The sequence below is a fragment of the Scyliorhinus canicula genome, chromosome 5 (genome assembly GCF_902713615.1).
Source record: "Scyliorhinus canicula chromosome 5, sScyCan1.1, whole genome shotgun sequence".
NCBI classification, from domain to species: domain Eukaryota; kingdom Metazoa; phylum Chordata; class Chondrichthyes; order Carcharhiniformes; family Scyliorhinidae; genus Scyliorhinus; species Scyliorhinus canicula.
Window position 1 is genome coordinate 38,344,888 of NC_052150.1, and position 18,583 is coordinate 38,363,470.

Genomic DNA, 18,583 nt, shown 5'->3' on the forward strand with positions numbered 1-18,583 from the left:
TTCTAGTTGCGGTTCGGATTTGGCACTGGGGTAGCCATCTCCCAAGATGAAATCTTCGTCTGAGTCATTGTCTACAAAAAATATATCATCTTCTAGGGCGGTGCTAACTGCTTGTTGCAGGGTTTTGCAGAGGTTACTTTCAGCTACTGGTCGAATTTCAGGCATTGTGCTGTCGTTCCAGGTGAAAGAATCTTGTTTTGAGGCTTAAAAATTTTTTTTTTCTTGTTTTGGGACATTTCCCCTTTAAGTGGGTGTGGTCCGGGGCCTCTGACTTAACAAAGCTTGTGACGTAGAGCATAGGAAGCGTTTGCGCAGATTGCTGTTCCTTTACTTGGGGCCTTGTTTGCAACTGCGCATGCACTGCTTCTCGAGCACGCGCAAACGGACCTTCTAGTTCTGTGCGCTTGTCACGCAACTGCGTATGTGCGGCTCCTTTTCCGAGATGGCTGGAAATCAAAACTGCCGTTTTCGGCAGACCTACCTTTGCCTCGTGGTCAGGATTGGTGCCTCTTTTACCATTTTTTCTTGTATCTTCCTCGCAGAATTCTTGGAATTAGTCCAGGACTCCCTGGAAGTCGCTCTTGTTTTGCCCCTTTGAGTATTTGAAGGTCTGGAAGAATTCAGCTGCTCTTGGACCCGCGATGGTAAGTCGAAGCTTTATTTTCTCTGCATCCGCGACGCCATCTGGGTCGGACGCTACCAGGTATATCTCAAATCTCTGCCTGAACGCACGCCAGTTTGCACTGAGATTGCCGTGGCACCTGAGCTGCTGTGGAACTGGAATCTCGAACATCATGCCTGGGTGCTGTTGCTGGTTGTCACAAATTTGTTGAGTTGAGCTATCGGGATTCAACAGGCCACTCCTTGGTACCATGTTTTGTTATGCTCTTGACATAGCATAAGCTGCTTTTTTGATGTACATTCTGACAAAGGAAGGTTCAGACTTGGAGATAGCTTTAACACATTTATTAAACTGTTAACGATTCTCCGACTTGGATTCGACTCTCCTGTTAATCCTGCTATAGCTACTCAGACTAACTAACCAGTCTGCTACAATCCACGTGGTGGATGTGATGTGTTTCTATCAACCCTGTCTATACTCACTAAGTGTCTCCACTGGAAAGAGACTGAGCATGTGTGCTGTGTCCTTTTATATGGGTAGCCCCCTTGTGGTAGTGTCACCTCTGGGTGTGTCTTGACTGCCCATTGGTCATGTCCTAATCTACTGACCTATTGGTTGAATGTCTGTGTGTCATGATGTCTCTGGTGCTCCCTCTAGTGTTTATCTAGTCTAAGTGTATTTACATTAACCCCTTGTGTATTTACAGTGATGCGTATCACCACAACACTGATCGGAGTTTTGGACCTTTCCCCCGGACATTTTTTGGGGTTTTGAACTGTGAACGCGAAGGCTGAGGCAATTGGGCACCGTTTCTACGTATTAGTGTATAGAGCAAAGAACCAGAAGTGCACAAAAGGACAGAAATAAGAAGTTAGCCATGAGCTGTGTTGAAGCTGGAGACAGTATGGCAGAGGGCCGGACCGCTGGGGTGGCAGCGCAGCAACCAACGGACCCGGTGATGCAGGCCATCCAGAATGGTTTTGCCAGGCAGAAGCGGGAATGTTTGGACCCGATTAAAGAATCGATAGATCGGCTAGAGAGCAGATTGGACGCCCAGGATCGGGGGATCCAGAAGGTTGAGAAGGCACTGGCTGAGCAGGAGGAGCATCAAACTGCGGTGGAGCTGGAGGTGGGGATGCTTCTCGAACAGCAGAAAAGGCTTCTCGAGAAGGTGGAGGACCTTGAGAACCGGTCCCGCCGGCAGAACATAAGAATTGTCGGACTCCCGGAGGGGGCTGAGGGAGCAGAAGCTGGGGCATATGTAGCGGGTATGTTCGTAAAACTGCTGGCGGAAGGGGCATTCCCCCGACCGTTGGAGGTAGACAGGGCGTACCGAGCGCTTGCAAGGAAGCCGCAAGTGGGGGACCCTCCGAGGGCAATGGTGGTGAGATTCCATAGGTTCCTGGACAAGGAATGCATTCTTCGGTGGGCCAAGCGAACGCGGAGTTGTAAGTGGGACGACAGCATCCTGCGGGTGTACCAGGACCTGATTGTGGAGTTGGTGAGGAAGAGGGCAGGCTTTAACCCAGTCAAGTCTCAGGTGAAGTTCGGTCTGCTGTGTCCGGCGCATCTTTGGGTCACACATGAGGACCAGCATCACTATTCTGAGTTGCCCGATGAGGTGCTGGACTTTGCTAAAAGAAAAGGACTGGTGGGGGTCTGAGAAATCTTGAACTTTGAGACAAGTTGTTGGCCTATATTGGGCCCCTTTTTTCAGTTTTTTCCCCTTGGGGGGGGTTTTTTGGGTTTTGTTTTCCTGTTTTTAAATTGGTTATGCCGTCTCTTATTGTTTCGTGTCTGTTTTTGGGGATCTGTTTAAGAGTAAAGGGGGGGGGGGGGAAATCGATTTTTTTGTTTCTGGGCTCTTTTTCTCAGTGGATGTTGCCAATGTCCCTTTGTTTTTATTGATGTGCACTTTAGTGGGATGGAGACGTGTGAGTGTTGGCGGGTGGTACTTTTTTTTGTGTTTTCTTGCCATTGGGTGTTTGGGGATTGCTAGATGAGTTTGTTTGTATGTGTGGGGGGACGGGAGTGAGGGAACAGTAGGTGGGAGACTTCTTAGCGGTGGGGACCAACAAGCTATCTGGGTGAGCTAGCTCACGGAAGCACAGTGGGGGGATGTGTATACGTTTAGTTTACTAGATGGGTTAGGTTTTAGAGTAGTGTTGCTGGGGGGGGGGGGGGGGGGGGGGGGGGGGGGGGGGGGGGGGGGGGGGGGGTGGGGGGGGTCGGATGGATTCTGCTGATGAGGGAAGGACTTCGGTGGAGTGACACCTGAGGAGGTCGGGGGGTAGGGTCCGCCATGCGGTGGGCCGAAGGAGGTGTGGCGAGGGGCTGGAGGCGGGCCCAAGCATGGGGATGGCTGATCGACGGGGGTGGGGGGCACTTTGCCCTCCAACTAGGCTGATCACCTGCAATGTTCGGGGGCTAAATGGGCTGGTAAAGAGGGCACGTGTGTTTGTGCACCTGAGGGGCCTGAAGGCGGATGTGGTAATGTTGCAGGAGACGCACCTTGGGTCAGGTTGAGGAAAGGCTGGATTAGTCAGGTTTTCCACTAGGGGCTGGATACAAAGACGAAAGGGGTTGCGATCTTGGTTAACAAGCGGGTGACATTTGAGATGGGAAGAATAGTCTCGGATGTGGGAGGTCGATATATCATGGTTAGTGGTAAGCTGCAGGGGGTGAAGGTAGTGCTGGTCAATGTATATGCGCCAAATTGGGATGACGGGGATTTTATGAAGAGGGTGCTAGGGAAGATTCCGGACCTGGACTCGCACAAGCGGATCATGGGAGGGGACTTTAATACAGTTATTGATTTCGGCCTGGATCGGTCATGCTCGAGAACGGGCAGGGTGCCAGCAATGGCAAAGGAACTGAAAGGGTTCATGGAGCAGATGGGGAGGTGAATCCATGGAGATTTAGGCAGCCGGGGGCGAAGGAATTTTCTTTTTACTCCAACGTACATAAGGTGTACTCCCGGATCGAATTCTTTGTTTTGTGTAGGGCCCTACTGGCTGGGGTGGTGGACACGGGGTACTCGGCAATCACGATCTCGGACCATGCTCCGCACTGGGTGGAACTGCAGGTGAGCTTGGATAGCAAGCAGAGCCCACAATGGAGTTTGGATGTAGGGCTATTGGCGGACAAAGTGGTGTGCAAGAGGCTGAAGAAGTGCATGTTGAACAACTGCAGGTAAACGATACGAGGGAGGTCTCAGCAGTGGTGGTCTGGGAAATGCTGAAGGCAGTGGTGAGAGGAGAGTTGATCTCGATCCGGGCTCACAGGGACAGGACGGATGGGGCAGAGATGAACCGACTGGTAAAGGAGACTCTACGAGTTGTTAGAAGGTTTGTGGAGGCTCCAGAGGCAGGGCTCTTAAGGGAACGCCGGAGCAGTTTTTGGTTTGTTAACCACAGGGAGGGCAGGCGAAGGGGGCGATTTACCAGCACGGTGAGAAGGCCAGCAGGATGCTTGCACAGCAGCTCAGAAAGAGGGAGGCAGCTAGAGAAATAGGGAAGGTTATTGACGGGGATGGGGACTTCATTGGGGACTCGGCAGGGTTGAGCAAGGCCTTTCGGGACTTTTATAGCAGGCTGTATAGGTCAGAACCCCACGCGCGGCCGGAGGGGATGAGGCACTTTCTGGAGGGGCTGACTTTCATGAAGATGAATGGGAGGGGCTTTATTGACTGGGTCAGGTTGCTGTACCGGGCTCCGGTTGCCAGTGTACGGACAAACAGGACGAGTTCGGACTATTTCAGACTGCACCGGGGGACGAAACAGGGATGCTCCCTCTCCCCACTGCCGTTTGCGCTGGCAATTGAGCCGCTGGCAATGGCTCTGAGGGCCTCCAGGGGCTGGTCCGGTGGGGGGGGTGTGGAGCACAGAGTCTCACTGTATGCGGCTGACCTACAGTTGTATGTATCAGACCCAATGGGGGGGATGGATGAAATTAATGGAAATTTTAGGGGAATTCGGCTGGTTTTCAGGATATAAGCTCAATATGGGGAAGAGTGAGAAGTTTGTGGTCCAGGCAAGAGGTCAGGAGAGGCGACTGGGGAAACTGCCGTTCAGAGTGGTAGGGGACAGCTTCAGGTACCTGGGTATCCAAGTGGCGAGGGATTGGGACAGGCTACATGAATTGAACTTGGCCAGGCTGGTGGAGCAGATGAAGGAGGATCTCCGGAGATGGCATGCGCTCCCGTTGTCTCTGGCAGGCAGAGTGCAATCGGTAAAAATGACGGTCCTCCCAAGATTCCTATTCATTTTCCAATGCCTCTCCATCTTCATCCGCGGTACTTTTTAAAAACGGATCAATAAATGTATTGGGGGCTTTGTGTGGGGGGGCAAGTCCCCGCGGGTGCAGTGCTCGGGGGGGGGGGGGGGGGGGTGGGCTGGCGCTACCAAATTTCTGCAATTATTACTGTGTAGCTAATATAGCCACGGTAAGGAGGTGGCTCGTAGGGGCAGGGGGGGGGGGGGGGGGGGAGCCGGCACGGGTGCGCAAGGAGGTGGCTACCTGTAAGGGCACACGTCTGGGGGCGTTGGTAACGGCGCCTCTGCCATTCCCACCGGCGCGGTACTCCATCGGGGTGGCTACCTGTAAGGGCACACGTCTGGGGGCGTTGGTAACGGCGCCTCTGCCATTCCCACCGGCGCGGTACTCCATCGGTCCAGTGGTGGTGGAAGCTCTGAAGTCTGTGGGCAGTGGAGGAGACATGTGGGAGCAGAGGGGACATTGGTGTGGTCCCCAATCTGCGATAATCACCGGTTTGCCCGGGGAGGATGGACAGGGGGTTCTGAATTTGGCGGAGAGTGGGGATTGAGAAGATGGGGGACTTGTTTATAGAAGGAAGCTTCCCGAGTATGAGGGCGCTGGAGGAGAAGTTTGCATTGGCGGGGGGAAATGAATTTCGATATCTGCAGGTGCAGGACTCTCTGTGGAGGCAGTTACTAGCCTTCCCACTCCTGCCGCTAAGGGGGATTCAGGATAGGGTGGTTTCTAGAGGATGGAAAGAAGAGGGGAGCATCTCGGACATATATAAAGAGCTTATGGGTTCGGAGGAGATGCAGACCGAGGAGCTGAAGCGAAAGTGGGAGGAGGAACTGGGGGTAAGAGATAGAGGGAGGAGGAGCTGGGGGGAGAGTTAGAGGAGGGCCTTTGGGCGAACGCGTTGGGAAGGGTCAACGCAACCGCAACATGTACCAGGCTCCGCCTGATCCAATTTAAGGTCGTTCACCGGTCTCACATGACAGTGGCCCGGATGAGAAGATTCTTTAGGGTGTAGGACAGGTGTGCAAAGTGCGGGAGGGCCAGCGAACCATGTCCACATGTTTTGGACATGTCCAAAACTGAGGGGATTTTGGCAGGGGTTTGCCAACATCATGACCAAGGTATTAAATATGAGGGTGGCAATAAGTCCAGAGGTGGCGATTTTCTCCCTGTCTCGAATGCCACTCGTTTGCTGATCAAGATCGCTATCCCCCTGGTCTTTGAGAGCAGCCCTCAGTGGAATACTTGGCTAACCCACCCCTTTCTCAATCTCGTTTGGTTTGTAACCTTTAGGTGTTTCTCTTGTAGCATTGCCACGTCCGCCTTCAGCCTCCTCAAATGCGAAAACACGCGAGCCCTCTTGACTGGCCCATTCAGCCTCTGACATTCCATGCAATCAGCCTGGTTGGGAGGCTTCCAGCCCCCCACCCTGCCGACTAGCCATCACCCCTTTTAGGCCAGCCTCGAGCTCGCTCTGAAGGAGAATTTTCAAGGACTGAGTATTGAGCTGGCTTTTACATGTAGTTCCTTCCTCTAAGTTACGGCTCAGCATGGGATCGGCACCTGAGGGTGCCAGGTCCCGGAGCGAGACTGCGTCCTGGCGGCCATCGGGGAACTCCGCGTAGGCATACTGAGAGTTGACGTTGATAAGGCGTACTTTGTCCACCAGGGGTTCCGCATTGTGGTGCCGGACATGTCTACGGAGAAGGACTGGGCCCAGAGTCGTGAGCCACGTCAGGAGCGACACCCCGGATGTAGACTTCCTAGGGAAGGCAAAAACACGTTCATGGGGTGTACTGTTAGTTACGGTGCACAGTAACGACTGAATGGAATGGAGCGCATCAGGGAGGACCTGCTGCCAGCGAGCGGCTGGGGGTGTTCCTGGACCGTAGGGCCAGCTGGACGGCCCTCCATACCGTCCTGTTCTCCCTCTCTACCTGCCCGTTTCCCCGCGGATTGTAGTTGGTCTTCCTGCTGGAGGCAATACCTGCTGAGCAGGAAATGATGCAGCTCATCGCTCATGAACGAGGATCCCCTGTCACTGTGGATGTAGTCGGGGAAACCGAACAGGGCAAAAATGGAATCCAGGGCCTTGATGACGGTGGCAGACGTCATATCCGGGCATGGGATGGCGAAGGGGAACCTAGAAAATTCATCGATCACGCTAAGGATGTAGGTGTTGCGGTCGGTGGAGGGGAGGGCCCCTTTGAAGTCCACACTGATGCGTTCAAAGGGGCGGGACGCTTTCACCAGGCGCGAGCGATCTGGCCGGTAGAAGTGCGGCTTGCACTCGGCACAGATCTGGTAGTCTCTGGTGACTGTCAGTACTTCCTCGACGGAGTAGGGCAGATTGTGGGCTTTGATTAGATGGTACAAGCGAGTGATCCCCGGATGGCAAAGGCTCTCGTGCATGGCACGGAGCTGGTTCACTTGTGCGCTGGCACATGTACCTCGGGAGAGGGCGTCTGGAGGCTCGCTGAGCTTCCCGGGACGATACAAGATCTCGTAGTTAAAGGTGGAGAGCTCGATTCTCCACCGCAAGATTTTGTCATTCTTGCCCCGCTGCGTGTTGTTGAACATGAAGGCTACCGACCGTTGGTCAGTGAGGAGAGTGAATCTCCTGCCGACCAGGTAATGCCTCCAGTGCCGCACCGCTTCAACGATTGCCTGGGCCTCCTTTTCAACAGAGGAATGCCGAATTTCGAGGCATAGAGGGTGCGTGAAAAGAATGCCACGGGTCTGCCTGCCTGATTCAGCGTGGCGGCAAGTGCGACATCTGAAGCGTCGCTTTCTACTTGGAAAGGCAGTGTCTCGTCTACTGCGTGCATCCTGGCCTTGGCTATGTCAGATCATATGCGGGCGAACGCCTGTTGTGCCTCGGCCGAGAGGGGAAAATGTGTGGACTGGATAAGTGGGTGGGCCTTGTCCGCGTATTGTGGGACCCACTGGGCGTAATAAAAAAATAACCCAAGGCAGCGTTTGAGGGCCTTGGGGCAGTGGGGGAGGGGGAGCTCCATGAGGGGGCGCATGCGGTCGGGATCGGGCCCCAGTAGTCCGTTTTGGACTACGTAGCCGAGGATGGCTAAGCGGTCTGTGCGGAACACGCACTTCTCCTTGTTGTACGTGAGATTAAGGAGAGATGCGGTGTGGAGCAATTTAGAAAGGTTGGCATCATGGTCCTGCTGGTCATGGCCGCAGATGGTGACATTGTCGAGGTACGGGAAGGTGGCCTGCAGTCCGTACCGGTCAACCATTCAGTCCATTTCTCGTTGAAATACCGAGACTCCATTCGTGACGCCGAAGGGAACCCTAAGAAATTGGTACAGACGACCGTCTGCCTCGAAGGCAGTTTCGGGACGGTCCGATTTACGGATGGGGAGCTGGTGGTAGGCGGATTTCAGGTCAATAGTAGAGAAGACCCGGTACTGTGCAATCTGATTGACCATATCAGAAATGCGGGGGAGGGGGTACGCGTCGAGCTGCGTGTACTGGTTGATGGTCTGGCTGTAGTCAACGACCATCCTGTGCTTCTCCCCGGTCTTAGCCACTACCACCTGGGCTCTCCAAGGGCTGTTGCTGGCCTCGATGATACCCTCCCGAAGCAGCCGCTGGACTTCGGACCTGCTGTACCGTCTGCTCCTGGTGGTGATGGACTTGCAGTCTGCAGTCAGATTGGCAAAGAGTGAGGGAGGCTCGACCTTGATGGTCGCAAGGCCGCAAACGGTGAGGGGAGGTAGGGGTCCGCCGAATTTGAGGGTGAGGCTCTGGAGATTGCACTGGAAATCCAGGCCTAGTAAGAGTGATGCACAGTGGTTGGGGAGAATGTACAGACGTAAACGGTCGAATTCCATGCCCTGTACAGTAGGTTTAACCAGGCAGAAACCCCGGATCGGGACAGAGTGGGACCCGGAGGCGAGAGAGATCTGCCGGTTGGCAGGATGGACTGCAAGGGAATAGCGCCTTACCGTGTCCAGGTGGACAAAGCTCTCGGTGCTCCCGGAGTCGATAAGGCAGGAGGTCACGTGGCCGTTGACCAGCACCGATGTGGAAGAGGGTGCCAGGTTGCGAGGATGCGACTGGTCCAGCGTAACGGAGGTGGGTAGCGGGCGATCGGCGGTCGAGTCAGATGAGTCCGACGAGGAGCGGTAGCGACCCATGCCCCATGGCCCCGCCCCGGGGAGGACAAAATGGCGGCATCTGGAGTACCTGTGGATAAAATGGCGGCGCCCACGGTGGGCACGGGACAAAATGGCGGCGCCCATGGAACGCACATGGCGGGGGTGGACGAAGATGGCGGCGCCCATGGAGCGCACGTGGCGGGGCGGCGAAAGATGGCAGTGCCCACTGATTGCACGTGGGGTCGGGGAAGCGGACGGCAGGGCCCATTGAGCGAGCGGCTGAGGCGAGGGGACCGGGGGGCGCAATACCGGCAACCATTCAGGACTGACACACCACTGTAAAGTGGCCTTTCTTACCACAAGCTTTGCAGGTCGCGGTGCGGGCCAGACAGCGCTAGCGCTGGCGGGGGTGCTTCTGCTGACCGCAGAAGTAACAGTGGGGACCCCCAGGGAGTGCGGTGCAGCGAGCAGCGCAGGCGTAGTGCGCGGGGGTGGCTGCTTGGGAGGCCGCTAGCGCTGGCGGGGGTGCTTCTGCTGACCGCAGAAGTAACAGTGGGGACCCCCAGGGAGTGCGGTGCGGCGAGCAGCGCAGGCGTAGTGCGCGGGGGTGGCTGCTTGGGAGGCCGTTTGCGGGGTCCACAAGGGGTAGGACAGGTGGTCCTTGGGGGCCGTTTGCGGGGTCCACGAGGGGTAGGATGGGTGGGCCGAGCGGCTAGCGGAGTAAGATCGTGCACTACGGGAGGCGGCCGTCATGGAAAGCGCCAGAGCCTTTGCGGCCGCGAGGTCGGGGGCGGCCCCTTCCAGCAGTCGTTGCCGGATGGGGTCCGATGCAATGCCTGTAACAAAGGCATCGTGCATGAGTAAGTCAGAGTGTTCCGTGGCTGTGAGGGGCCGGCAGTCGCAGTCTCGTACCAGAGGTATAAGGGCCCTCCAGAAGTCCTCAATCGACTCACCCGGCTGCTGGACGTGAGTAGAGAGAGTTGATGCCTCGCAAACAGGGTGTTTGCCGACTGTGCATAGTTCTCCTTGAGCAGTTTCATAGCTGTGGTGTAGTCAGTCGTATCTCGAATTAGCGGAAAGACACTGGAGCTAAGTCTCGAGTACAGGAGTTGCTTTTTCTGAGCCTCCGTCGGGGGAGGGTCCGCTGAAGAGATGTAGGCCTCGAAGACTGCAAGCCAGTGAACGAAGTCTTTCCTGGCGTACGGTGACTGCGGATTCAGCTGCAGACGGTCAGGCTTGATTCTGATGTCCATGGTGAGTGGAAAATCACACAGCAATAAATTGTGGCGCTAATAATTGCACTCAAAGACGAGAGACAAGTACAATCGAGGCTTTATTGCTGTGTGATGCTATTTCTCCGGCTGCAATTGTAGACTAGGATCTGAGTGACTCATACGCATATTTATACACAAGCGCCCTGTGGCCGGAGTTAGCCGGCAGGGGCTTACCGGAGGAACCTGTATTACAGGTACAGCCATACATTCCCCCTACTGCAAGTATGCATATCTACAGTGGTTATCACCACAGTGGGCCAAAATTCATAGCGGTTTGTTGCTTGCCAATATTACCATAATGAGGACACAGCCCTTGCCACCAGATATACAGTGGTCACCTGAGGGAGATGAGGAAGAAAGGAGGAGGCAACCAAGCGAATCCCTCTCTAACAGGCTGTGTGATAAGCGCGCCGAATTGTGATACCAGTAAATGCAGCTCCGATTTCTCATTGATAAACAGTCCCAGACTTTACCTCCACTCTTTTACTTTCCAAAATAATCTCTGCTTGGTCAGAATTCAAAAATATAAGCCACTGCAAAATATAATTTCCAAAGAAAGTTTATAAATGAAGTCAATGTTACATTACACACTAACTTCAACTGATTCCACATTTTGTGAATTCATTTGATGAAAATGCATGTATTCCCAGTGCTGTTGCCTGTCATAATACACCTATGCAGTGCTACTATAGTGGCTGCAACATAGCTGATGGAAGGCTGTTGATTTTCAGTGATGGAGATTGTAAGTTGTCTTGAAGGCCTTGCTTCACACCGCTCTACCTTTGCATGGGCAACTCTGGACTGGCTAACTGACAAGCAATAGCAATGGCATTCGTGGAAGCTGTTTGCATGGTATTATTGCTGTTTCCAAGGTTGACACTTCAACAACTCTAATAATATGTTAGAGGAAAAGTTGTTAGGAATGCTAAGAAATCCTCCCAAGATCTTTTGAATGTGAGCAGCCACAGATATAATGGCAACAGTTTTAGCTTGCATGGCTGTATCCAGATCTTGAACATCCTGCAATGGAAGCCAAGATGTTGGCCATCATTTGGTGCACGTAGTTTACTTGTGGATGCGTAATTGATGCAAATTGCTATTGCTTCCACACAAAAGGATGGGCTCCAAGCCCTATGCAAACTGTGTCAAGTTGCTGCTGGATTCCACTTTGCCCCTTGCCTTAGAGATCGGGTTTCTGGCATGTCTGCCAGTGAACCGAGCATTTCACTGTATAAACATTGATGTGTAGCCAAAGACCTCTCCTGAGTTCTCTCAGCTGAACCAGTTTGTTGGCACTTGTGTTAACCTGGCCTGCTGTCCTGTCTGCTCATCACTCCTGTCCGGTGTCCCACCACGTGCTGATCAGTTGCATGCTGTAATTACTTAAAATAACGGGCAGCATGATGTTTGCATGTTTCCTGTATTGAAAACAATGTGTACAGGTTAATTGCACAAAGCTGCAATATTTGGGGTGATCAAATGTTGTGGCTTATATGTTTATATTAATGATATTGTGTGTTCAATTTAATCATACCTGTCTATCTTTCCTTTGCCTCTGGTATTAACCTTTTCAATTTCCTCCTGTGCCTTCTGTAATTTTCCTGATTATAAACTGAATCATGAGTTTGATATTTGTCATCATGCTTTTTAAAGATGAATGCACCAAATTCACTTATTGGCTTCACGTAATTTTTGTCTATTTTCAGAAATTTTGCAACAACCAGTAATAATTCAAAATGGTATGCTTGCTGTGACTGATGTTCGTCTCAATTGTATTGTGGGAAATGATTTAACTGCAATCTGGTGGCTTAAAAAAGGCCAACCACTTCAAAGTGATGAAACTTACAAAATATCCAATAACAACACAACACTGACGATAAACACAAAACAACCAGAGAGCTGTGAGCTGTATACTTGTGTGGTCAGAAACATGGTCAACCAGAAAGAGGACTCGCTTTTACTCGCTGTTGACGGTATGTTTTATAATGGTCCCCTAATTTATGTTCATGTGTTACATGTGACATTTTTGATCTCTAAACTTTTTTTTGTCCTGTGCAGCAGGCTCATTCCAATATGTGGTACACTTAATTTTTGTGTGTGACCAGTCACATACAAGGATTCTTTAAAAGGACAAGTTGTGAGTAACTTGTGCAGCCAGTGCCTTCTGTGTACATTTGTAGCATAGAAGGAATATTGTTGATATGATGAGGATTTCATGACCAGTGCATGTCGCAAGTTGTTACATTCTCGTAGGGTTAAATGCCTCTTATTCCATGGATTCATTACCTTTGTCTTGATTTAAAGACAGCACACCTGAACCCTATGAGCTGAATAATATTGAATGGAGGGTGGTGGCACAGCAAGCCAGCCCAAAAGCACATTGGAATGAAGCCGACACGCTCCAAGCCAACCCACCCTGCAATCATAAAGCCCTGCGGGTGGACTAATGAGAGCTGAGTGGGACTTTTACCCCCACAGTGGGAGGAAGTCCCACTCTGTCATGTCGCTGGCCAGCTCCATCAGTCTCTGTAGTGCTAGGAAGGTATCAGTGGTTGCTGCCGGGACTGCAAAAGAAGAAGATGAATTCCTGGAGCAGGTAATCTGCTAGGGGTGATTAGATAGATTAGGGAAAGGGTGTGGGAAGAGGGGCTGGTTTAAGTGAGGGAGTGGTTCATAAGAAAGGGATAAATTTAAATTAAGGGGGCGTCGCTTTGTGATTTTCACATGAGAGCCCCTGAAGACCAGCTCACTCCTTCCTTCCCACTCTTTAAGCACCTGAAGTAAACGGATTTCCTGCTCCCACCCTGCTGCCCATACCAAACGTTTTATGGTGTGGATAGTGTATTATCAGGGTCAATGGTTTGCTAATTGACTTATAGTTCTTGAAACATGGTGGACAGGCTGCTGATTCCAGTGCCACCCGGCCCCATAATATGGGGATTAACTTGGGAAGATGGTAGGATGGGCACCCAGCCCTCCATTTTATGTGCTCCCTCCCACATGAAATATGGCTGCCGGGATATGTAAAATTCAACCCAGTGAGTGGAGGCTGTTGGGATTGACTCCTGAAGGGAGATGCACTAGAAATCTCTTGTTTTGTATTTTAGATTGTAAACAATTGGAAGATTATTGTGAAATCTGTCTTAGATTCATTTATGCACTTGTATGAAATAATCCAACTTCACGGTTTACAATGCTGCTTTAGCTAGACCTTTTGGGCAGGAAGTGACGCCGGAATCACGATCAGGTGGAGAATCGGGAATCAGCTGAAAATTGAGGTTGGCGCCGGGCGCCCAATGGAACACCATGCTTTGGTGCTTCAATGGCAGCGGGACATGTTCCACACCCTGCGCTGGCGTGGGTATGCAAACTGTACAGCCACTAACTGGAGAGGCATCTGCCAGGGCTTAGAGGAGTAGGGGGGAGGTGAGGATGCACTGAGGCTGCATGAGCAGGAGCTGCTCGAGGAGATCAGGAGTCTGCCCCAGAGGGGCAGGAGCCAGCCGGTGGTGATGGAGAACCGGTCACCCAGCAGGCCGATGAGGAGAGAAGGAGGCGTCACATCAGGCCTCATGTACACCGGCAGAGCCTGTCATAGGAGGATCTGCCGGACCTGGCGTGCCGACTGCGACTGAATAGAGAGACCATGCAACATCTGTGCCGGGTCATGGTGCATCTGGAGCTGTAGGGGGAGCACTTTGAAGGTGTCAGGCGCCGCATGGGGGAGGACACCCAAGATGATGGTCACCCTGAACCTTTTTGCCACGGGGTTTTTCCAGACACTGAGTGGGGACCTGTCCGGAATTTCCGTGCTCAGGTGCATCCACGCCCTAACGGATGCCCTGAATGCCTGTGACAAAATACATCACCTTCAGCGTGGACCGAGCCCACGTGGTTAGCGGGATTCTCCGTAATTGCTGGCATACCCCAGGTCCAGGGGGTGATCGACGGGACGCCTGTCCCCCACTGTGGGCACCAGCATATGAGAGAGTGCCCTTCATTCAAAAGGGAATCCACTCCCTCAATGTGCAGTTGGTGTGCGATCACTGGCTGAACATAGTGTACGTCTTGGGCAGCAGGGTAGCATGGTGGTTAGCATAAATGCTTCACAGCTCCAGGGTCCCAGGTTCGATTCCCGGCTGGGTCACTCTGTGTGGAGTCTGCACGTCCTCCCCCTGTGTGCGTGGGTTTCCTCCGGGTGCTCCGGTTTCCTCCCACAGTCCAAAGATGTGCGGGTTAGGTGGATTGGCCATGCTAAATTGACCGTAGTGTCCTAATAAAAGTAAGGTTAAGGGGGGGGTTGTTGGGTTACGGGTATAGGGTGGATACGTGGGTTTGTGTAGGGTGATCATGGCTCGGCACAACATTGAGGGCTGAAGGGCCTGTTCTGTGCTGTACTGTTCTATGTCTGTGCCTGCTTTCCAGGCAGCCTGCAAGTCACCTTTTTACCTGACACCTTCAAAGGGCTCCCCAAGTTGAGGGCTTACCTCTTGGAAAACGGGCTATCCACTGTGATGACACATATCTGGAGGCCTCAGACCAGCACGGTGAATCACTATAAGGACGCGCATGCAGCGACTGGGGGTGTCATCACACGGTGCATCGGCATGCTGAAGGCACGGTTCAGGTGCCTGGACCGTTCCTGTGGAGCCCTCCAGTACAGCCCTGGTGGGGGGGGTCTCCCGCATTGTGGTGGCCTGCTGAGTCCTCCACAACATTGGGCAGGGGAGGAGCAACATCCTGGAGGAGTAGGTGGAGGAACGTCATGGCTTGTTCGACAAGGAGAATGTGTAGGAGAGCCAGGATATGCAAAACATGGAGCTCAGGCAGGCATAGGAGCTGGCACCAGGACCATCGCACATGGGACAAAATTATCGCCTCCAGGTTCACTAACAAGTCAGCCTGGCCACCGGCAGCTCAACTGGCCCGTCCCACCCCGACATACCCTGCACCCCCACCTCCCCCCAACCCCAGCTGCACCACAGGTTGTTGGCCTTGGTTTGGAAGCTTCAGCGGGATTTGTCCATGAGGCAGAGGATGATAACGACCACGATGAGCTCTGGTCCTCTGCAACGTCTGACTCCTGCCCCAGTGGCACATAATGTAGCCCGCAGATGAACACTGCATATGTGCTAGCTATTCCATCAAACAGGCCCAAAGTCCTTCGGAGGTGGGGGCAGGGATGAGGCTGAGGTCTGGGATGGAGGGGTGGGTGGTGAACGTTGATGGGTCACGCACCAGGTAGGCCATACTACACTGCCCCTGCATCTCTGACCCAGACTCCTGATGCTTCCTAGGGCAGCCACAGTGGGTATGTCCGACTGCCATGGGAGCCCTGGCCCATGCCGTCTTCCAAACCCCGCACCCCACATCACCAACCTCCCACACGCCGGTCCCATTCCCACCCAGCCCATCCCTCACACCTTGCGGACAGAGGGTCAAGGCAGTTTGGAATGTAGGCGAACATGCGTTTTCTGGTGACAGTGCTATATAGAACAACCGTGCCCTAATCCCTAACGGTATCCTATGTGCTGCACCCGTGCTAATTGGTGTCTAACTTTCTAACCTTAATGTTTCCTTACACTCCTTATCGGTGGTCCCCCAGTCGGTATAGCAGAAGTGGCCTGCTATGTAACAGGCCCTATGACCTCAGTCCCCCTTGGCAGCTGCCCAACCTGTTCTTCCAGCTGCTCAAGGGACATGTGGGGGATTCAAAGGAGCTGCGGCATTCTGGCATCATCCTGCAGGTGTCACCTCCTCTTCCCTTGGAGTACCCAATGGCCTCTGGGCTACTACTTGGGACGGGGGTGCAGCAGGAGCTAGCATCGGGGCTCCCTGCCTCCCTGCTCCCTCTCGTCTTGACCAGGGTGTTCATGCTCATGGAGCACAGGAGCTGTGTCACGTCCCTCTGGGTCTGTGCCACGTTACTCAAGGACTGGCTCAGGTCAACCAGCACCAAGCCAATGCCCTTGACGCCCGCAGTCATGACCCATTGCGACTAGGCCAAGCATTTGAGCTCCGCTGCAATATCCATGTGGCCCTAGTACACGGCTACTGTGACATGGTCACTCTACCCTGTGCTTCAGCCACTGCCTCCGGAGAGAGTGCCCCAGACCTTGGACATCTTGACCACGGTCGACCCTTCGCACCCAAGGCCTACGGCGCGGAAGCGACCCATGTGGTGTTGGGTGGCCCGCATCATCAGCATCACCTCCTGCCCATGCTGCTGGTTGGACCCTTCCAACTGCACCTGCAGGCATTGGATGACTGCTGACACCCCCTCATGTAGTCCTCGGTTCTGCACCTCCAACATTGATGGGACCTCCCTTTCCAAACGTCCGAGACCAGTCTGGATGGTAGCTGGTCCCTGGGGTCGGGCCACCCGCTGACCACTCCCCTCGGGGGCTCCTACCTCCACCTGATGCACCGTTTCATGTGTGTGAGGCACACCAGATGGTGCCCCAAGAGCCTCTTCACTAAACTGCTCAACTGAGGTGAGTGTCTCTGGGCTGGTGGATGGTGCTGGTGACAGCAGTGATGAGAAGTCTGTGTTGTACACAGGCATGTGCTTTGTGTTGTTGCTGCTGGGGGCGGGGGACATCGGCCGGTTTCTCATCGCCTGGTGGTGACCCTGGGAGAATAATACAAGACGCATGGTTAAAATACGGGTACGTGTGGTGTGGGGGTACAGGGTCCCACACATGCCATAGGAATGTTGCAACACATTGGCTCACTTGGTTGTCCCATGTTGACCTCCACCTCTGCGACTGCCCACTCTCCCACCCCAGCGACCAGTTCCAAGGCCCTCTGCTCTGCAACGGTGAGAGGCTGCAGGTCTGGCGGGCTCGCTCTGGTCTTTTCTCTCTTGTCGGCTGCCTTCTCCTGGGGGGACAGATACTGCATAGTGTTAGACACTCTGATGGGCAATGCAGTGGGTCCGCAGCTGGTGGCCTGTCTGCAGGGCACCCAGCCATGGTGGGTATTACGGGTCTTGGCATGTGGTACAAGGTGGAGTGCGAGGGGCTGCCGGCAGGTGAGATGTGGTTGTCCTCTGAGGAGCTTAAGAGGTTTGGGGTGTGGGTTGGGGGGTGGTGCCAGGGATACTGAGATGATGTCTCACCTAGGCTGCCCTGAGGAGGTTGTACAGCTTCTTCCGGCACTGCTGCCTGGTCCTTGCGGTGGGGCCCACGGCGCCCACAGCCTCTGCCACCTGCAACCAGGCCCAGTTGACGTCAGTGGGTGGCAGCCTCCATCCCACCCCGGAGCATGCACGGGCATTAGGGCAGCACGGTAGCATGGTGGTTAGCATAAATGCTTCACAGCTCTAGGGTCCCAGGTTCGATTCCCGGCTGGGTCACTGTCTGTGCGGAGTCTGCACGTTCTCCCCGTGTGTGCGTGGGTTTCCTCCGGGTGCTCCGGTTTCCTCCCACAGTCCAAAGATGTGCGGGTTAGGTGGATTGGCCATGCTAAATTGCCCGTAGTGTCCTAAAAAGTAAGGTTGTGGGGGGGGGGGGGGGGTGTGGTTGTTGGGTTTCGGTACAGGATGGATACGTGGGTTTGAGTAGGGTGATCATGGCTCGGCACAACATCGAGGGCCGAAGGGCCTGTTCTGTGCTGTACTGTTCTATGTTCTATCAGCAAATCTCTGGGCCGCTCGCGAGGGTGATATGTTCTTGGCTTGTATGAATGTATGAGGAGTGGAGTGCCTATATGAAGCTTCAGCTTGTCAGGCTCTCCAGTGCCAATTGCAACTGCAACTGCAGCGAATCCCGACGCCAGCGAATGAGATGCCAGTTGGAATTGCATTAGCCCATGTGGCGCAAGTGCTGGCCCATCTGCCGCTGCCATCAGGACTGTGATTCAGTCCCAGCTTCAGCACTTAGTTTCTCAAATGGAGAATCCAACCAGCCTGGCATCTGAAAACCTTACAATCTTACAAATAGACTTACAACCTCTGAACCTTGCTACTATTTAAGTAGAATTTCATAGAATTGTAGAAATTTGCAACACACAAAGGGGCTATATGTACTGTCATGTGCTAATGCTTGGAAAGAGCAGTTTGGTTGAGCTACACATTCCTGATTTTTGTCCCTAATGCTGTAAATGCATCATCCTCAAGTACCTGCACAACTTCTTTTTAAATGAGTTGTAATCATCAAATAATCATAGAATTTACAGTGCCGAAGGAGGCCATTCAGCCCATCGAGCCCGCACCGGCCCTTGGAAAGAGCACCCCACTTAAGCCCACGCCTCCATCCTATTCCCGTAACCCAGTAACCCCACCTAACCTTTTTAGA

General features: G+C 53.4%; 1 protein-coding gene across 2 annotated transcripts in view; it reads left to right on the plus strand.

The window, feature by feature from the left end:
* The window catches only part of LOC119965917 (SLAM family member 9-like), a 94,474-nt gene that overhangs the window by 17,016 nt on the left and 58,875 nt on the right, over window positions 1-18,583 (plus strand). For both annotated transcript variants that reach the window (XM_038796924.1, XM_038796925.1), the window contains exon 3: window positions 11,993-12,259. In XM_038796924.1, the coding sequence (XP_038652852.1) occupies window positions 11,993-12,259 (267 nt within the window). The remainder of the gene's footprint in view (window positions 1-11,992; window positions 12,260-18,583) is intronic.